Here is a 19,916-nt window from a genome sequence, read left to right on the forward strand (position 1 = left end):
ACTAGCTGGTAACTGGACTTATCAACTGTGAGCACTGACAAAAACTCTCCATCTTGTTTTAGGTGATTGTGCAGCGCTGTCTGTCTGCCAAGAACCTGTCTCATGTGAAAGCAGGATGCATCCTGTGTGGTTACCTCAAACTTCTGCCCATGTTCCTCATGGTTTTCCCTGGCATGATCAGCAGAGTGCTGTACACAGGTGAGGAAAAACTGGCACCATCCTTGGTGAGAAGGCTGATAAACTGATGAACCATTTTGTACGTCAACAAATATGTTGACTGAATCTTAACTGAGTGACCTGAGTGATATACATTGATCATCGTTTCAGAGAACTGGAGTTTTGCATAAAGTCTGGTCCCCTTATTTCTCATAGAATGTGCTAGCAACTTATTTTAGCTAACAGCTGCCTACTTAGACAGGTAGAGTGTCTGATTTAAACTTTAAGCCACCATCGGCAGTTTGTTTAGTTTGAAGCAGTGTTGTTATTGTCAACTAAAACTACTATTATTACTATAATTTTTTTTTTTTTGTAAATTGGACTAAATCTGAAATAATATAAAATGAAATAAAATAAGAATTCAATTAAATCTTAAATTAATACAATTAAATAAAAACTTACACTTAAAAAAAATGAAATAAGTTTAAGTTAGGTGAGCGTACTTTTGCGTCCATTCATTTTTAATTTTTCAACTATAAGAAAGATGAATATGTAATGAGTATTTCATACATGTTTTTAGAAGTGAAAAATTATTAGGATTATAAAAATAATGAAGCCAAAGGTTTCATAAAGCAAGCTGGTAGCCACATTAGTAGTGTGAGAGGGTGCTTATAGCATCTGTAAAGAGACACTTTAAAAAGCTAGAAATTAAATTTAACATTTATATACATTAAAAAACAAGCTTTATATCAATGTTATTATTTTTAATGAAATACAAATTTTGAATAATAAAAAATTTGTTTGTTTCTGCTTATTCTGTTTATCAGTATTTAAACCATTAAAGAAGAAACTGCATTTTCCGTATTTCATTTTTGGGTTAAGAACGAAAAATGAATGCATGCAAAAATACACGGACCAAAAAATGCTGAATGAAAATAAAGCTAAAATAAAATAAAATAAAATAAATAAAAATGGCAAAAGCACATAACAAAAAGACTAAAAGTTAAACTAAAATGAAAATGAAAAATATAAAAATAAAAACTAATTCAAATGTTAATAAAAATTACAAATAGTATACTAAAATAACATTGATTCCCATGTTTTAATTGATTCTTTTATATTATTAATTAAATTAATTTATATCAATAAAAATGCTAATAATGCTAAAATGCTGTTTTAGTATACAAATAATAGTTAAATTACACTGGTTTTGTATGACATTTCAGGGAGGGCAAATCTGAAATTCATGATTGTGTAACAATTACAGTGGAATATGGATATAGTATGTGCTCTTGTGATAAGAAATTCTGACAATCCGAAAGTAATGCACAGCAATTTTGTGACATTTTTGTATGCATTATGCATCAGAAGGTCAGTGAGTGGTCAAAGACTATTAGTGAAACTAATGTTTGTGTTTGTTTGTGTCAGATGAGATTGCATGTGTGGATCCAGCAGAGTGTAACTACTACTGTGGCACCAGTGTGGGCTGCAGTAATATTGCTTATCCGAAACTAGTGTTGGATCTGATGCCAAACGGTAAAGAATAATCTTTTACTATTTCTGTCTTTTACATCTCTAATAGACTGATCTGTTTGGTGATATGGCTCTAAGCTGCTGTGTGTGTTTACAAAGGTCTCAGAGGGTTGATGTTGTCCGTCATGCTGGCCTCCCTGATGAGTTCACTCACTTCCATCTTTAACAGTGCCAGCACACTCTTCACCATAGACATTTACACTAAGATTCGCCCCAAAGCCAAGGAAAAGGAACTCATGATCGCGGGGAGGTGTGTTTGTGTTGGATATTGATTTTCTGATCTTATGAGAAGAAACTGAGGAAAAGAGGCTCTGAGAGGTTTGTGTTCATGTGTGCAGGGTGTTCATGCTGTTTCTGATTGGCGTGAGTATCGCGTGGATCCCCATCGTTCAGTCGGCTCAGAGTGGGCAGCTCTTCGAATACACTCAGTCCATTACCAGTTATCTGGCTCCACCTATCGCTGCTGTCTTCATCCTTGCCATTTTCTGGAAGCGAGTCACTGAACCAGTAAGTTTAATCACATTTCATTGTAGTAATTTTGTTTCCATTTTGCTAGTTTGAAGTTTTAAAATTGTATTAAATAAACAGTTTGAATTTGACTAGATTGTTGGCTTGAAAATGTGCTGAAACATGTTAACAGTGTGTTAAAACATGCTAGCAACATGCTAAACCATGCTAGACACATGCTAAAATATGTTAACAATGTGCTAGCATGTTTTAAAGGGGTCATCGGATGCGAAATGCACTTTTACATGTTGTTTGAACATAAATGGCAGTGTGTGTACACAACCACCCTATAATGCTAAAAATCCACCCAGTGTTTTTTTTTTTTAATAATCTCCTAAAATCATTACCCCTTTCTCAAATCAAGCCGTTCTCAGCTTCTTGTCTGTGTGACGTCACACAGACCAAGGTCGCTCCCACGATTGTTAATTGACAGTAGCGTCTTACCTTAGACCTGCCCTGAGTGAGCTGTAAACCGCCATTGTTTCACTGCCAGAGCAGATGTAGACAAGAATGTCTCCTAAGCGATTTAAGTGTTTTGTTGTTGGATGTAATAATGAACATCATTCGTCATTTACTCCCGACATCTGAGCTGGTGTAGACACAGTGGATTACATTTGTTTTTCAAGGGAATGTGTCCCCTGATCTACCTAAATGTGTTTATCTTCGCGCGAATCATTCGTGATCCAGTTTCACCTCCAGAAGAAGAGAGTATAAGGTTTTTTATGAATCTTTGCAAATCGCCTTTCCTAATAACATGCTAGTTAGCAAGTTCCGCGGCTAAAGTAAACAGTATCATGAGAATGGCTCATCACCCCACAGAAGAGAGGGGTGGGGTGAGCAGAGCTCATTAGCATTTAAAGGAACATGCACTAAAATGGGTTGCTGAAAACAGATCTGATTTTGACAAGGTAAAAAGGGTGTTGTTTTACACTACAATTGAAATATTTTAACCAAAGACTTTTCATTAAGACCCTAAAGAATCATATCAACTTGTGGAAAATGGGCATCCGATGACCCTTTTAAAACCATAGAGACTATTTACATAGATGCCTCATTAGCAGCTGTTTCTTTGGGCCGTTATAAATAAACTGTCCATCATACTGGAACCAACAAAGCCAGCCCGTGAGCACCCGAGAGCAAGTTTGTGTGTCTGCAACCGTAGTTACATGCATGTATGAATATCTATATCTATATCTATCTATGTCTTCAGAAGATGATTTTGCTAACCTACAGTACAAAAGTGTTAGCTAACACAACATCAAAAAGTTAACATAGTTTAAAGTAATACTGAGTTATAAAAACTTTAAATTTTTATTTAAAGTTAAATCTTAGAGGTTTTTACAACCAGAGGCTGCACAATGTTGGAATCTTGGAAAACTCATAGATTTTTACTATGAATGATGGCACGTTGACCATTCCAAGATATCGGATGCGTCAACATGTCTGGAGCGATTGAATGTGGCATCTACTTATACATATCTATGGATATAACATGCTAGCAACTTGTTAAAATGCTAACAGTGTGCAAAATCATGCTACTGTATAAACTCATCTTTACAATGTGTTAAAACAATAGGTTTCTCTTCAAAACCCTGGTTCTCTGAATCATTGTGTGGAGAGATCCACCTATGGTTAAAGCATCTGTGCCTGACCTTTGCAGAAGCATCAAATTGCACCAAGTCCGGCTTGACAGACAGGAGCGCGTGCCCAATGGCAGGTAAGGGATGGACAACCCAGGCTTATATGGAGAGGCCCAGCTTGCAGCTGCACAAATGTCCTGCAAGGAAACCCCTTTAAACAGCCCACGATGCCACTTTGTCCCTAGTGGAGTGAGGTCTAAGGCCCCCTGGAGGCCGCACTCCCTTAGATTAATATGCCAAAGAGATGACTTCCTTGAGCCAGTGAGAGAGGCATTGCTTAGAAATGGGATTCCCCATGTTCGTGGCTTGTCCTGTCAATGTAAACCCGAGGGATTAACAGAGAGCGTGTGCAAATCACTGACACATTTGGCTGATGCCAAGGCTAGGAGCAGAGCTGTTTTGAAAGAAAGAAGCTTAAGGCCCCAATCACACCGAACGCGTTTTTTTAGTGCTGAATTTTAGTTCTTAGTAAACTGTTATATTAGCAAAAGCCTTAAAAAATACATCTCCGGGTAACCCGCGGCAGACAACTAAAGTTTCTCATCCATCGTTGCAGTCTCCGGACTTTCTAAACAACCATAAACTTTCATCACCACAACGGAAGGCCCGCCTCTCCTTTCATTTGATTGGACAATGGAAAATAACGCGATGACGTTAAGCGCTTTTCCGCTCTGAGTTGCATTTTTTTCAACTTCAGGCGCTCAGGGCACTCCTGCAAAAACTTGAGGTGCAGCAGGCGGCGAAAACGCGAGGAGCCCAGGGCGCATGAACAGCACACCGAACGCTCACTGCCAACAGAAAACAATTCAAAAAAGGCGCCCCAGGCGAAAAACAAGTGCACTTCCATAATGTAATTAAAGTGCTCTATTTTTGCGCACTAATTTTGTACTTAATATACTAAAAATTATCCTTGAGTACTTCTTAAGATAAACTTAAGATCATCTAAGTGTACTCAACTGTGCTATTTTGAGACACCATGAATATGAACTAAAATGTGCTTTTAACATACTATCTTTGTATTTAAAAAATTTATTTAGTTACCACTTGTAGTACATTTGAACCCATCTTTCATTCACTAAGTACACTCAAGTGTACTACAAGTGGTAGCTAAATATTTTTTTTTAAACGCAGAGATAGTATGTTAAAAGTGCATCTTAGTTCATATTCATGGTGTCTCAAAATAGCACAGTTGAGTAAACTTAGATGATCTTAAGTTTATCTTAAGAAGTACTAAAGGATCATTTTTAGTATATTAAGTACAAAATTAGTGTGCGAAAATAGAGCACTTTAAGTATATTATGGAAGTGAACTTGTTTTTCACCTGGGCCTCTCACTGCTATTAATAGAACTCACACAAGAATTTGTATATAAAATAAAGAATAACAGAGATAAAATACATCCCTGGGGAGCTCCGACCGAAGTGATCATTTTGTCTTAATTAAAATTTTTGCCACGTGAAATGCCAAGAAGCAGAGCGAGAAACACCACAGGGCCGCCACAGAGCAGCGCCACTGCAAGCATTCAGAGGTCAAGGAACAAGGAAAAGAGATAGACGGCCGCCTGACCGAACCTCTTCCATAACAGACCCACTATCTGATCATTCACTGTTCTACCTCCTGGGTGGCTCCCCATCCTGTTAAGGACACGTCTATCATTACCACTTTCTGCAGCTTGATGGTCGTGAGAGGGGTCCCCTGAGTGTAAAACTCTGACTTCCTCCATTGGCCCAGCGCTGCTGTGCATGAGCATGTCACTGTGGCAGAGAGGCAAAGATAGCGTAATGGGCTGAGATGAAGAGATAAAACCCACTTCATGAACGCCCTCATTCTCAGAAGGCCCAGAGGCAGGACATGGACAGCCGAAACCATAAGACCCTGTAGTCTGAGACGTGCAATACTGTACCTTCGCAACTTCAGGCAATTCAGGAAAGAGAGAATGCACTCTTGCGACAAGCACGCTCATCGTAATAGAATTCAGCTCCAAACCTAGAAATATCACAATCTGGGCAGGAGTGAAATTGCTCTTGCTCACATTCACTCTGAAGCCGAGTGCTGTGACGTGAGCAAGCACACAGGCAGTGTTTTGCATCACTTTCTTTCTCTCGTCTAAATATGTCAGAATCCTGAGATCCCAGGGCTAAGGTGCCTGGCAATCGATGGCTTGATAACGGGGGGATCACCCATGCTGAACGCTGCCATATCCTTAACCTCGAGGCCCACAAGACCGTGTTTGAGGTTGAGTGGATCGCCCCAGTAATGTTTCATGTAGGGCTCTGAACCGGTTAAGGAACGAAAACGAAAACTGGAAACAAACAAAATTTTGACTGGAACAGAAACAGAAACAAAATCAAATTTTATAGCTCAGAACAGAATCGAAAATTTGAAATGGCCATTAACCGGTTAATAACATTATAGTTCCATTTAACATTTGAAATTTGAAATTTGCTGTCAACCAATCAGGAATTCAAGTAGTACGGCTATGCAAATGTGAGTCTGACGCATCCAATGAGTGCAATGCCCACGCTCAGCTATGAGCTCGTCATAAGTTAGTCACAATGGCAATGCACCGGTGTTAGAGTTTATCCGAGGATAGTGTAAAGCCCGGCTCACACTGTGCGATTTTGGCCACGATTTGGTCGTCTGGGACAAATTTTGAAAATCCTAAAAGATTCCTATAATCCTAGGCTAAAATCCGTAGTCTTTGATCGCTGGTTTGACATGTTCACGGACAGCCGATTAATGGCCGTTGCGATCAAATTTCACCTCCGACGAAATTCTGGCAGTGTCAGAAGATTTGGCAAACAGTCCTGCAGTGTGACTACCCCTACGATGGATGTCAATCGGTCTCCGTTTTTCAAGGCAAGCTATGAGCAGAATTAATGCTTGAGAATTATTCTCTCAGCCATAAATGCCGGCGCTCCCGTCCTCCGCTCACGGAATTCATCTGATATGTTTCTTTTTTATATAAACACTGGTTGCGCCGCTGTTTTCATCTGCGTGTGTATGAATACATACACTATTCTTCTTAATCACGCCGGTATTACCGCCGTTCGTACACTTTTCATGACAGCCAACATTTCGGTCCCGCATGCAGTGCAGTTCGCGGTCACTGGACGGTATGGGTTGATAATGTAAAACTCCGGACAAGTTTTCTTGCGCGCAGCCGTTTTTAACGTGTCTTGACTGTCGTACAGTCTGACATTAATGACAACTGAGATCCCACAGTGTGACATGATCATCATGTTCGTACAGTCTGACAAGTACAGTCCTAAAGGCAAAAAAAAATCGCACAGTGTGAGCCCGGCTTAAGATGGATTCAACAGATCTTACGCACCTGCAGCTCTTCTGTGAACGGAGAAAACAGAATAAAAGTATAGGCTTACATAAAAAGGAATATATATGCCTATACACTAATGACTAATATATTTCACTTAAATCATTGACAGATTAACAAAACGAAAGAAAAATATGTGCTGAGTTAGGCCTAGGTTCATTGTGACGCGTTCCAAAGTTCTCGGAAAGGAAAACGAGACGGAAGAAAGTAGTTTTCTTTATTTTGCAGAAACTTTACAGTTTTATTTGTTTTGCAAAAGCTTGACAGTTTTGATTGATGTCTTGCATCTGTATAACCAACCAGCATTAGTATGGCCACATTGCGCCGGCGCCTCACGCGCACATAGACACAACATATTTTTGTGACATTGCAGCCTGTTCAATATCAAAATAAAATACAGTTAAAGAAACCTAAAAAGTTACAGTGCTCCGTTGTCCAATCTGTTGCATTCAGCGTATTCATGTGCTGATATAGCCGATGTGAAGGATGATGTTTTACGTTGATGAAAGTACAAAGCCTATAATATATAATATTTTAGCATCCAGATACGTCGCGAGGTAGGTATGCCGAATGAGAGAGGTAGGCATCAGTTTTACCTTAAATTAATTTGTTTTTGGATTGACGTTTTTATAGCCTATAGGCTAGCCTTAAGTTTGTGGAGGATTTGTTGTGGAGAGAAACTAATAACTGTGTTTATAATGTTTGTAAACATTTTGATTTACCTGCATTTTAGCCTACATCATTTCTGAATGTAATAGCCTAATAAAATGTGAAGCAACGCGAGTAGCATTTTTTTAACAATGCAGCAAACATTTATAAGCATCTTTAAAAAACACTTTAATGTCTTTAAAGCATTAATAGATATTTTCTTTTGTTTAGTAGTCTACAGCCAGGGGGTTAAGATACCATCTCTTCCTGTTTTATTTTTTTTCTTTCTTTTACTTTTTGTGTAAAGAAAACGCTGTACTTTATTATTATTATTATTATAGGCAAAGACAAGTTTTTTTTTAAATTATGTTATTAACCGTTATTTTTTGTACTCGAACTGGTTTCGGAACGGTAATAATACAGAGGAATGCAGGAACAGAAACGTTAAAATATCAATTCTGCTTGGAGTGAACCGATTGACTTTTTTTTTCCGTTTTCAAGCCCTGGTTTCATGTGCTTTGCAAATGCTGGGAGGCTGGGGAAGAGTTGTTTTCTCGGGCCGGGAGGGGGTCCCAGCAGCTTTCAGACATAAATATCCCTCTCCTGGTCGGTGGCACTCTGTGGAGCCGGTGTTCTGACGATTTGTGCTACCCGCTCAGATTATGCTACCTCCAATTAAAAAGATAGGTAGCACAAATCGATAATCTTTTTTAAATGTCCATACCTACCCCTACCCTAAACCTACCCATTCACACCTACCCTTACCCTAAACCTACCCTTAAAACAATGCAAATATATTATTGGTAGCACAATCTGATAGGTAGCATGTTTCGTCGGTACACCGGCCACTCAATGTTGAGGCCAGCGGACACTCCTGGACACCCTATGTCCAGGAGGATGGACTAAGGTAATGCCACAGGGACGCTAGCTTGAGGAACACCAGAGGGCGGGATGGCCTCCTCGTCCTCTGAGACCCCGAGAAGGCTCGTCATCGTCGTTCATCATCGTTGCCAGAACTGTCTGGTTTGTCTGCGAACAGGAGTTTGGCTGCGAAGATATCCTGTTCAGGGAATGCCGAATTGGTCTGGTCAGCCTAGTCGAGAGACGTTGCGCCCCGGGAGGCCCCTGGTAGCTGTCGTCACCGTGTCCCCCATCCGAATTAGAAAGGCCGAGCTCGACGTACTGGGTCGTGGCAACTTCCCGGAGCTTTTTAGAGAACATAAGGCAATGGCTGCAATTCTCCAGGTTCTCCAAAGCATCTTCTGCGTGCTTGAGGCCCAAGCAGACCATGCAGAATGGGTGAGGGTCCTTAGCGGTAATTAGCGTGCCACATGCAGACGGGCAGGCCCGTGATAAGCTATCCCTGGGAGAAGCAGCAGATTAAGAGAGTAACTACCTTTCGAAAAAAAGGGGAGCAGGTAAGACAATAGGAAGGCAGCCTGAAGACAAGAGACAGAATGGATGGCTCAGGATCCGACCACAACTAACCTAAAGCTGAATAAAAGACTGTCACGTTTGGTGGAGGCTGATCTGTCGATATGTCCTCCTGAAGACACGCAAGTGAGCAGCAGCATAAAATCCAACCGAGCTGTGTGTAAGTGCAGAGATCACGACAAAGGAATGTCAACAGAGGAAAGGTAGCACATGCAGGGGTTTTATATACTCGGTTAAGGGGCGGCCCCTTACCTGCCATTGGGCATGCGCAATTGGTGCATTTGGATGTTTCTGCAGAGGTTAGTCAAGGATACCTTTCCTATAGGTGGATCTTGAACACGAGATGAAGAAAGAGAACATACTAGCAACATTTTAATGACTTCTTTGAGTAAAATCAAGCTTCAAGCTTTTCAAAGTTATTTCAAATGTCTAGACCTGGCTTTGTCAATCCAGCATCAAGTTTGTCATCAGAATTACTCATCTAGTTTTCTATCTTTTGACACATGTTGTTGATGTTTCCTCACAGGGTGCTTTCTATGGGTTGTTTATTGGTCTGTTGGTGGGACTGGCGCGTATGATATCTGAGTTTGCCTACGGCACGGGTAGCTGCATAAATCCCAGTAACTGTCCTATGATCATCTGTGGTGTGCACTACCTCTATTTCACCCTCATCGTCTTCGGCCTGTCCTGCATAGTGATAGTGACCATCTCCCTCATGACTAAACCCATTGATGAAAAACACGTAAGCTCTTCTTACAACTAAACTATAAACTTAATATTTACTTATGATTTATAAATGTTTTTGAAAGAAGTCTCTTATGCTCAGGACTGCATTTGATCAAAAATACAGTAACAAACAGCAATACTGTGAAATATTATTACAGTTTAACCTAACTTTTGTATCTGAATATATTTTAAAATGTAATTTATTCCTGTGAAGCAAAGCTGAATTTTCAACAGTCATTACTCCAGTCTTCAGTGTTACATGACCCTTCAGAAATCATTCTAATATGCTGATTTGATGCTCAATTATTAGGGGCCAAGCACCAAAGGCTGCATTGGCACCTATTGTATCCACTGGCGTTCTTCTTCTTCTTTTCTTCCTCCACTCTGAGAGTCTATGGCAGACCATAAAACAGCTTGTGGGAAAGTGTGAAATTTGACACACAGATAGAGGACAGCCTGGTACTCAAAAATTTCTGTGGTAGCGCAACCTTGTAGTCAATAATTATAATGAACATTTAAAAAATGTTAATAGCATTTGATTAGTTTTGCCTATTATCATGAGACTGGCCTTGATAGATTCCCTGGATCATACCGAGAACATTGATACCAAACTGCATCTGAGGCTGCATCTCTGCAAAGCTTTGACATTGAAACCAAACTTTGTGTATGCCATTGTCACATCAAACTGACCACACCAGATCAATTTTGTAACAGCGCCACTTATGGATCAAAAGTGACAAACTATTAATATTAGTAATGTCAAATCGATTGATCATCCCAGGTTAAAAAGTAAACTTCCATAACGTACTTAAAGGGCTCTATTTTCACACACTAATTTTGTACTTAATACACTAAAAATGATTCTTTAGTACTTCTTAAGATAAATTTAAGGTCAACTTAAGTGTACTCAACTGTGCTATTTTGGGAAACCTTAACTTAAGAATAATTTTTAGTGTATTAAGTACAAAATTAGTGCTTGGAAATAGAGCAGTTTAAGTACATTATGGAAGTGCACTTTTTTTTCACCTGGGGTGATTAATCTCATCCAAAATAAAAGTTTGTTTTAACATATTTTGCATATTTTACATGATTTATACACTGTAAAAAGTGAATTTTACTTTAAAAAATTGAGAAAACCCTTTGCCTTAAAATTTTTAAGTAAATGACAATTTAAAAAAATAAGTTAAGTGAATTGTCAAGTTCTCTTAACTTTAAAAAAATAATAATTTTAACTTAATAATTTTAAGGCAACAGGTTTCCTAAATTTTTTTAAGTTAAGTCAACTTATCACTTTTTACAGTGTATCATATATAAATATATTTCTTAAACATATACATGTATGTGTGTGTATTTATATATAAAAATAAACATATACAGTACAGTACACACATATATATTATGTAAACAAAAACTTTTATTTTAGATGAGATTATTCGTGATCAATCGATTTGACAGCATTAATTAATATGAAGCCATTAGCCATTAATAATGAAATTTTAAAAATGCTAATAGCGTCTAAACTCTTTTCATGTGACTGGTCTTGTTAGATTGCTTGGATTATTTAGAGAACACTGATACCAATTATGCCATAATCAGCTAAACTACCTGTCCACCATTTTGATTTATGCTGAAAACATACTTTTCGAAATTCTGCTAGTGTGCTGTTCCAATTTTCACTAAATTTGATCAAAATCATCTTCACACTATGCTTGCAAAAAATGATGGATTTCATGTTGATAGGCAAAACTGGCAAACTGCATTTGAGGCTGTATCGCAGCAAAGCTTTGACACACTGACACCAAACTTTCATTGTCATTGTCACCTCCCACTGACCACACCACATCGATTTGGTAACAAAATTGATAAGCCATTAAATCATACTGCTATTGATTCATCAGCCAGTTTGAGTAAAATCACCTTAAAATGTCTTTAATTACTAATTGTTGCACTTGGTCTGATCCTCCTGCCATGCTTAGTTGCTCATTATGCTCCTCTTTTGTGCTTGGACTCTTAATTGCTGTTTTCTGTTATATTTATCAATTATTACTAATGATCAGTTATTAATAACGATTCTTATTTTCAGTGTTGAAAACCATTTTTGCAACTTTTATGGAAATCGTGACTTTTTCACAAACTAATGTGTCCTTGTTGAATAAACATTAATTTCTTTATGAAAATCTACTGAATGCCAGTGTATCAAAGTTCCCACAAAAATATTAAGCAAATGTTTTCAACATTGATCATAGTAAATGTTTCTTGATCAGAAAATCAGCATATTAGAATGATTTCTGAAGGATCTTGTGACACTGAAAACTGGAGTAAAATGAGTGAAATTTCAGCTTTGCATCAAAGGAATAAATGAAACTTTAAATAATATTAAAATAGAAACTTATAAAGCTTTATACACTATTATTCAAAAATAGCTTTATTTAACAACCTCAAACTTTTGAATGGTAATAAGGACTATATATAGATTCATCAGCATTACATTACTGAAAAACAGATTTAGATAGAAAAGCAATTTCGGTTACACTTTATTTTAAGGTGTCCTTGTTACAGTGTAATTACACATTTAAGTACTGGGTAATATTAATTAACTACACGTACTTATATGGTTAGGGTTAGGATTATGGTTTGGTTTAGGGTTACTTGCATGTAGTTATACATAATTAATTATTATGTAACGTGTAACAAGGACACCTTAAAATAAAGTGTCACTGCAATTTCTCTGTCACGGACCCTCATTCTGTGGCCCCTTGTTGTTTCACAGCTGCACAGGCTCTGCTGGAGTTTGAGAAACAGCACTGAGGAGAGAATTGATCTGGAAGCAGATGACTGGACTAACGATCAGGATTCAGATTCTATGCAAACAGAAGGTACATCTGCATGATCCACCAAATATGTACCATAAGATAGTACTCGCTATTTTTCTGTGCAATATGCATCACATAGCTCAGTGAACAGACTGTGAGTGTGCCGTCTGATGCTGAGACTAGGTTGGGGCCATAATTAGTTGATTAGATTGTTGTTCTTGGAAAAACAAAGGATGTTGATTCAGGCACATGCCTTCCTTGTGGAGATCCTGTTATACACATAATGCATTTTAAAAACATGATTCCATACATTTAAAAACAATTAACAATTGTTTCCATTTGGCAGAGGTGCGTAAGGATCCAAGCTGTTGGAAGAAGGCTTACAACTGGTTCTGCGGTTTTGATCAAGGCGATGCACCTAAACTGACTAAAGAGCAGGAGGCAGAGTTGAATATGAAGCTCACGGACACCACTGAGAAACCTCTATGGAGAAATGTGGTCAACGCTAACGCTATTATCCTCCTCGTCGTCTGCGTTTTCTTCCATGGCTTCTTTGGCTAAAGATCACATCAGTATCAACTAACTCTGCTAAGGATATTAGAGCTTCTGTGGACAGAAATGGTACCTTATCAGTAACAACAAGCTAAACATAATGAATCTGATTGTAATAAGTTACAAAAGTTTCTCTTGAAACACTCCATACTTCCTTATAATATCCTCCAAAAAAAAACGTCCTTACTGCTGCCTACTGTTTTTGATTTGATGGCAGGAAGTACAATAGAAAATATTAGTGACTTTCATTTTAAACCCAAGACCAAAACATAAAGCCTTTTTCTGTGCCATTTTTAAGATGCCTCTCATCTACCAAACTCAAAAAAAACAAACAAAAAAAAATTATATTATATTTTGGTCTTAATATTTGGTAAGTTTTGATTTCATTGTAAGTAAAAAATATATATTTTTGTTTACGACAAGTATATTTTATTTAATAACATTCATATTTTTTGCCATGGTGTATGATGTACTAAATTTTACAATAATTTGAAGGTGAAATTACAGTTCATCTGTCATCTGATGTGTTTTCATTCAGTCGAAAGACTATCAGGTGTCATTGCTTGCCCTGTTTTATTCAAAGAACAAGGATCTATCAAAGTCTGATCATGTTTGTGGAAGTGAATCATGGCACAAACAAAACATCACTGAGGACCACAGAAAAAGAGTTGTTGTTGCTCATCAGGCTGGAAAAGGTTACAAAACCATCTCTAAAGAAGAGTCTGGACTCCACGAATCCACGGTCAGATTGTGTACAGATGGAGGAAATTCAAGACCACTGTTACCCTCCGCAGGAATGGTCGGCCAACAAAGATCACTCCAAAAGCAAGACGTGTAATAGTCAGCGAGCTTGCAAAGGACCCCAGAGTAACTTCTAGGCAACTAAAGGTTTCTCACATTGGCTGATGTTAATGTTCATGAGCCCACCATCAGGAGAACACTAAACAACCATGGTGTACACGGCAGAGTTGCAAGAAGAAAGCTACTGTTCTCCAAAAAGAACATCGCTGCCCATCTGCAGCTTGCTAAAGATGATGTGGACAAACCAAAATACTGGAGAAATGTTTTGTGGACGGATGAGACAAAAATAGAAAGAACACACTGCATTCCAGCACAAGAAACTTATCCTATCTGTGAAACGTGGTGGTACCCATAGGAAAGAAAAATCTAATGTGAGATCTCTTTAACATCTCAAATATTTCTCCTAGACAGAAATGAGGTTACTTTAAGATTGAATGGAGATTTTAGCTTGAGTCTCCTGCTTCTCAAACTTGTCTCCTGAGACAAAAACTCTAACACTCTCACAATGGTCTCCTTTAAAGCTTTAGAAGATATCTCAACAACATCACACTGTTCTCAGATATTTCTCATTAGCTACAGACACCGGATCTCTCACATTTGTCTCTTTTAAAGCTTTAGAAGATATCTCAACAACATCACACACTGTTCTCAGATATTTCTCCTTAGCTGGAGACTCTGGTGGTCTCACATTGGTCTCCTCCAAAGTTTCAAACAAGTCTCTCAACATCATCACACACTGTGCTCAGATTTTTCTCCTCAGCTAGAGACTCTGGCTCTCTCTTTTGTCTCCTCAAAAGTTTAGCTTAGAGATCTCAACAAAATCACACACAGTGCTTTGATTTTTCTCTTTATCTAAATACTCTGGGGGTCTCATATTTGTCTCCTGTAAAGCTTTAGAAGAGATCTCAACAACTTTACAAAGTGTGTGGATCAAGTCAAGTACTTGAACGGCACTAAATAAAGGGGGGAAAATCATAAATTCAAAGTTAAGGGCTATATAGAGAAATTATGCAAATAATGTTACTTTTTATAGGACAATGTTTATGTACAGGCACATAATTTGTTGTTGGAAATAGTAATTTACCGGATGCCTTAATCAAAACTGATTTACAAAAAATGTAACCCTGGAGCTTTCTTTGCTGAAATGCACATAAATGGCTAATGACTCGGTCTTGATTATTAATTGACTAATTTGATTATTAATACATATTATATGGTAGAAATGTTTGAGCTCATATTGAGGCATTTGACTTGGTGCACACTTTCTAAAGTTATTGAGATCACTTCTGAAATTTAGAGGAGACAAATGTGAGAACTCTCGAGTCTTTAGTGTAGGAGAAGAATCTGAGCACAGTGTGTGATTGTCACGTGTTTTAGTTCCTGTTCATCCTTTTTTGGTTTGTTTCCTGTTCTCAGTATTAGTTAATCATCATTTATTCTTATCACCCGTCTTGTACCATTCATCTCGTTTGCTTATTAATTTGCCTGTCTTTATAAGCCTTCTGTTTCTTTTCAGCCTTTGTCTTGTATTAATGTTATTTTCAGTGGTCAATGTGTGTTGATGCTTATTAAAGACTCCTTTCATTTACTCCTGCGTTGGGTGCTGATTTCTACAACCACGACCCCGTAACAGTGATGTTGTTGAGATCTCTTCTAAAGCTTTAAAAGAGACAAAAATCTGAGCACAGTGTGTAAAGTTGTTGAGATCTCTTCTAAAACTTTAAAGGAAACCATTGCAGAGTTTTTGTCTCAGGAGACAAGTTTGAGAAGCAGGAGACTCAAGCAAAAGTTCCCATTTAATCTTAAAATAGCCTCATTTCTGTCTAGGAGAAATATTTAAAATGTTAAAGAGACTTTATTTTATTTTTCTTCCCTCTGGTTAGCTTCAATATCATTTATCCACACCATTTCAATCAAAGACAATACATGCATTGTCATATTTTAGACAGTGTTGTACTGCACAATGATTTAACAGAGGAAACCATAACCTATATTTACATACATGAAAGAATGGGCTGTACAAATCAAAATTTTAATGCTAAACAAAGCAAAAACAACAACAACAAAAACACTGGTATACTAGTGTTACATTTGTTAACAAGAAAGAAAAGAAAAAGGTATTGTTCTTATATTAAACATCTTGCACATGTAAGTCCTTATACAATGCTGGACATTGAAGATAAATTTAAACATTTAAACTAGTAACCCTTGATATTCTGAAATTTTTAATGCTATTTAAATTATAGTTTTAGTATTTACAATATTAGTAAAAGTGTTTCTCCTAAAATAAAACTGAAGACATCTTAAGACAAAGCTGATATCTCAATGAGACATATAAGAGAATCACCAGTTAGTATCCTGAGCATAGAGTGACCTCTGTCAGAGCCGTAGCCTTGTGGATAGCACATCGACGTGAAGGCACATCTGCACCTCATGGGTTCGAATCCCAGCTAAAGTTACTTTCCTGCTCCTGTTCAATTGATTCCTGTCTCTACTCCTACTGTCCTGACCAATAATGTTGAAAAAACCCATTGCAATCAAAAAAAAAAAAGAGTTAAAGTGGTTCTGCGCTCAGGAATGGGCTTCAATGCCTACAAGATGTTGAGGAGGACTGATCAGCAGTAACAAGAAACTTAACCTGCAGTTGTTGCTGCAAAATGGGGTCACACCAGATACTGAAAGCAAAGATTCACATGCTTTCGCAACACACAGATATGTAACAATGGATCATTTTTCTCAAAAAAATAAAAATAAAAAATAAAATAAAATCTTGTTTGTTAGACTGGGTTCTCTTTGTCTACTTTCAGGACTTGTGTGAAAATCTTATGATGTATTGGGCCACATTTATGCAGAACTATATATATATTAAAAAAATTTAAAGGGTTCTCAAACTTTCAAGCTGCACTGTATATATAGAAGAATATATAAAATATATGCATGTGAATACATATTTAGATATATATAATTATAGGTCTTAATATATAAATGTGTTTTTTACATATCCAATAAGACAAATTCATCCATGCCTAGATTAAGACATTACTGATGCTATATAATATACTCAAACAGTAGTGAAATTAAATTTGAGTCATACACTCTCAGAAAAAAAGGTACACACTGGGGCAGTAACTATAAGGTGCAACAGCTAAAATGTATGTCTTTGTACCTTATTTACCCTTTATTTGTATATTGAAAGTACATATTAGTACTTTAAGTTCCATATAGGCCTTGTGTGAATCAGTTCTTTCCAAGTACTCTCTGGTGGCTTTTTCCAGCTGCTCTTGGTGCCCAGCAGCTGTCTGAGCCTCCTGAAGACTGGTGATTTCCTTCTGTTTCTCCATTCTGTCAAGGTCCTTGTATCTGTCCTGTGCCTTCTCTTGCTGAGTGGTGGTAAATTCCCTTTGGAACTCTGTGACCGGATGTTTCAGTTCATTTCACACTTCTGTCCGAGGCCCTGAGGGTGTGGGCCAAGGAGGAGATGATGATGGTCAGCTACTAGTGGTTCAGGCTGGGTGTCAGATGTCCACTTGTGTTGCAGTCAGTTATGTAAGAGGATTCTTGGATCTCTGTGTCGGCTTTACACACTCTGTCCGTCCTCTTCTGGAATTCTCATTTGTATGCTATTTCTCTGCTATATCTTTCAATGAGGCCATTCGTCTTTCCGTGTCTTCCTCTCTCTGTCTCACTCTTTCTCTCTGTCCGAGAGCAAACACTCATACACACCCGCGCACACATTCACTGACTCACAATGTTCCTCTGCCTCTGTTTCTGTGAGTATCACGACTCTTCCTCCTCTCAGACTCTCTTTCTCTCTATCTCTCTCCCCAACTCATTCATACTCCCTTTGCAAGCTCTCTTTCTCTCAGTCTCCATCCATCTCTTTGTTTTACTCTGACTCTCTGCCTCAAACATCTTAGAACATTTTATATAGCGCCACAATGTCTTTGGGCTTAAATATTAATATTCATATTTATTTTGGTCACACTGTTTTACGGTGCACCAGTCAAGGAATTTTGCCTTGACAATAAAGAACAATCATGGAAGATTGTTGTTTAAATAAGAATTACATAAATTATAGGAAATTGTAGTCTTACCAGTCTGAAGGATTTGAGAGATATTGTTAACTTGTAGAGCTTCTTACTGTATTATCAACACAAGGAAGACTTCTTTTTACAGGCGTGGTAGCGCATCCTGATGGCCATATTGAGTTTGTCAGGATGCGCTAGCCCTCTATTAGAGCAGCTTCATTAACAAAACATGTGAAAAGAACTATATTCCAGAGTGGAAATGGTAAATGAGACAATAAATGATCCTCTGCTGCCATCTAGTGGTCATAGTGGAAATCATGAAATTCATTTTAATAGTAGCCTATTTGTTTTTCTACCAGGTGAAATCTTGGCAGAAATCTTCCACTTAGTATGGCAAATTTTCCATGAATTATCTCTATAAGCAGTGTTGGGCACATTACTTAAAAAAGTAATTAGTTATAGTTACTAGTTACTTTTCACAAATAGTAACTGAGTTACATCATTATAAAAGTAACTAATTACCAGGGAAAGTAACTATTGCATTACTTTTTTTTTTAAATGTTCAAATGTCAAATAACTTTGGATGCCCCCAATATTAAATACCGGTATGTTAAATTAATGAAATGGACACTAAAAAGAATAAATTATTATTATAAAACATTGTACATTAATCTACACTATTTATCTACTGACACTTAGTATCAGTCAGTCAAGCATTATAATATAATATTATGATAATTTAATATTATATGATGATAGAACTTTAGTAATTAGAATAACGAAGTATGAATGCATATTTGTCATCAATATAAAACGCACTAAGGATTAATGAGCTGCTGGGTTCATGAATATTAATCACGTTAGCTCGAACTGATTTACTGAAATCAAAACAAGGACGATAATAGGTGAGCGCCAGCCAATGAGATTGTTGTTTGCGCATTAGTTCCGCCCACTACCAGAGAAACCGGCAGTTTTTAAAAGCTGAAGAATTCCAAAGGAACTCCGTTATTTTGACAGGAAAATACAACAAAGAATATCGTTTACATGTAGTGCGTCACTTCTGCATGTTATGAAAGACTCTCTTGCTCTGTATCTTTCTTTGCGTGTGTGTTTGTGAGAGAAAGCGACGGCGAGTCGTGCGCTTCACACTAGAGTTTATGGTACGTCAAATACAGCTACACTGCGCATTCATTCAGATGAACTTAAAAATTTAATTCTAATATTGTAACGCCACATTTTATTGTCAGTAACGGTAACGGCGTTGTAACGGGGGAAACAGTAATTCGTTTGATTACTCGTTACTGAAAAAAAATAACGCCGTTTATTTATAACGCCGTTATTCCCATCACTGTCTATAAGTAAAAATGAAAAACTGCAGATGTTCTTTAAAGTACATTTTACTTACGGTGTTCTCATTTTATATAAAAACGGGCAAAAATATGAATAAATTTGATGCAAATGAATAATATATATATTCAAAATATTAGGCTACCTAATTAAAAAGTGAACAATATTACATTTGTTTGAAAAAAAAAAAAAGGAAAAAAAATGTGTTCTATTGATCGGGGTCTGCCATCAGGAGTTAAAGAGGACATTATGTGACACACTTTTCTTTTTTTCACTTTTTTCCCTATGGTATTGAAAATGGGGGAAGGGGGTTCAAATCTTTGTCAATTTTTTCACTCCTGATGAGTTTGTATGCTTCCATGCACAAGCTAGTTAATGGGCTTTTAGTCATTGACTTG

General features: G+C 37.4%; 1 protein-coding gene across 3 annotated transcripts in view; it reads left to right on the forward strand.

The window, feature by feature from the left end:
- The window catches only part of LOC131547772 (sodium/glucose cotransporter 1-like), a 34,513-nt gene extending 18,600 nt beyond the window's left edge, over positions 1-15,913 (forward strand). For all 3 annotated transcript variants that reach the window (XM_058788411.1, XM_058788412.1, XM_058788410.1), the window contains exons 8-14: positions 63-198; positions 1,585-1,692; positions 1,789-1,939; positions 2,028-2,196; positions 9,778-9,993; positions 12,748-12,853; positions 13,137-15,913. In XM_058788411.1, the coding sequence (XP_058644394.1) occupies positions 63-198; positions 1,585-1,692; positions 1,789-1,939; positions 2,028-2,196; positions 9,778-9,993; positions 12,748-12,853; positions 13,137-13,351 (1,101 nt within the window). In that variant the 3' untranslated portion in view covers positions 13,352-15,913. The remainder of the gene's footprint in view (positions 1-62; positions 199-1,584; positions 1,693-1,788; positions 1,940-2,027; positions 2,197-9,777; positions 9,994-12,747; positions 12,854-13,136) is intronic.
- Positions 15,914-19,916: the final 4,003 nt, after the last annotated feature.

The sequence above is a fragment of the Onychostoma macrolepis genome, chromosome 10 (genome assembly GCF_012432095.1).
Source record: "Onychostoma macrolepis isolate SWU-2019 chromosome 10, ASM1243209v1, whole genome shotgun sequence".
In the NCBI taxonomy this organism is placed as follows: Eukaryota; Metazoa; Chordata; class Actinopteri; order Cypriniformes; family Cyprinidae; genus Onychostoma; species Onychostoma macrolepis.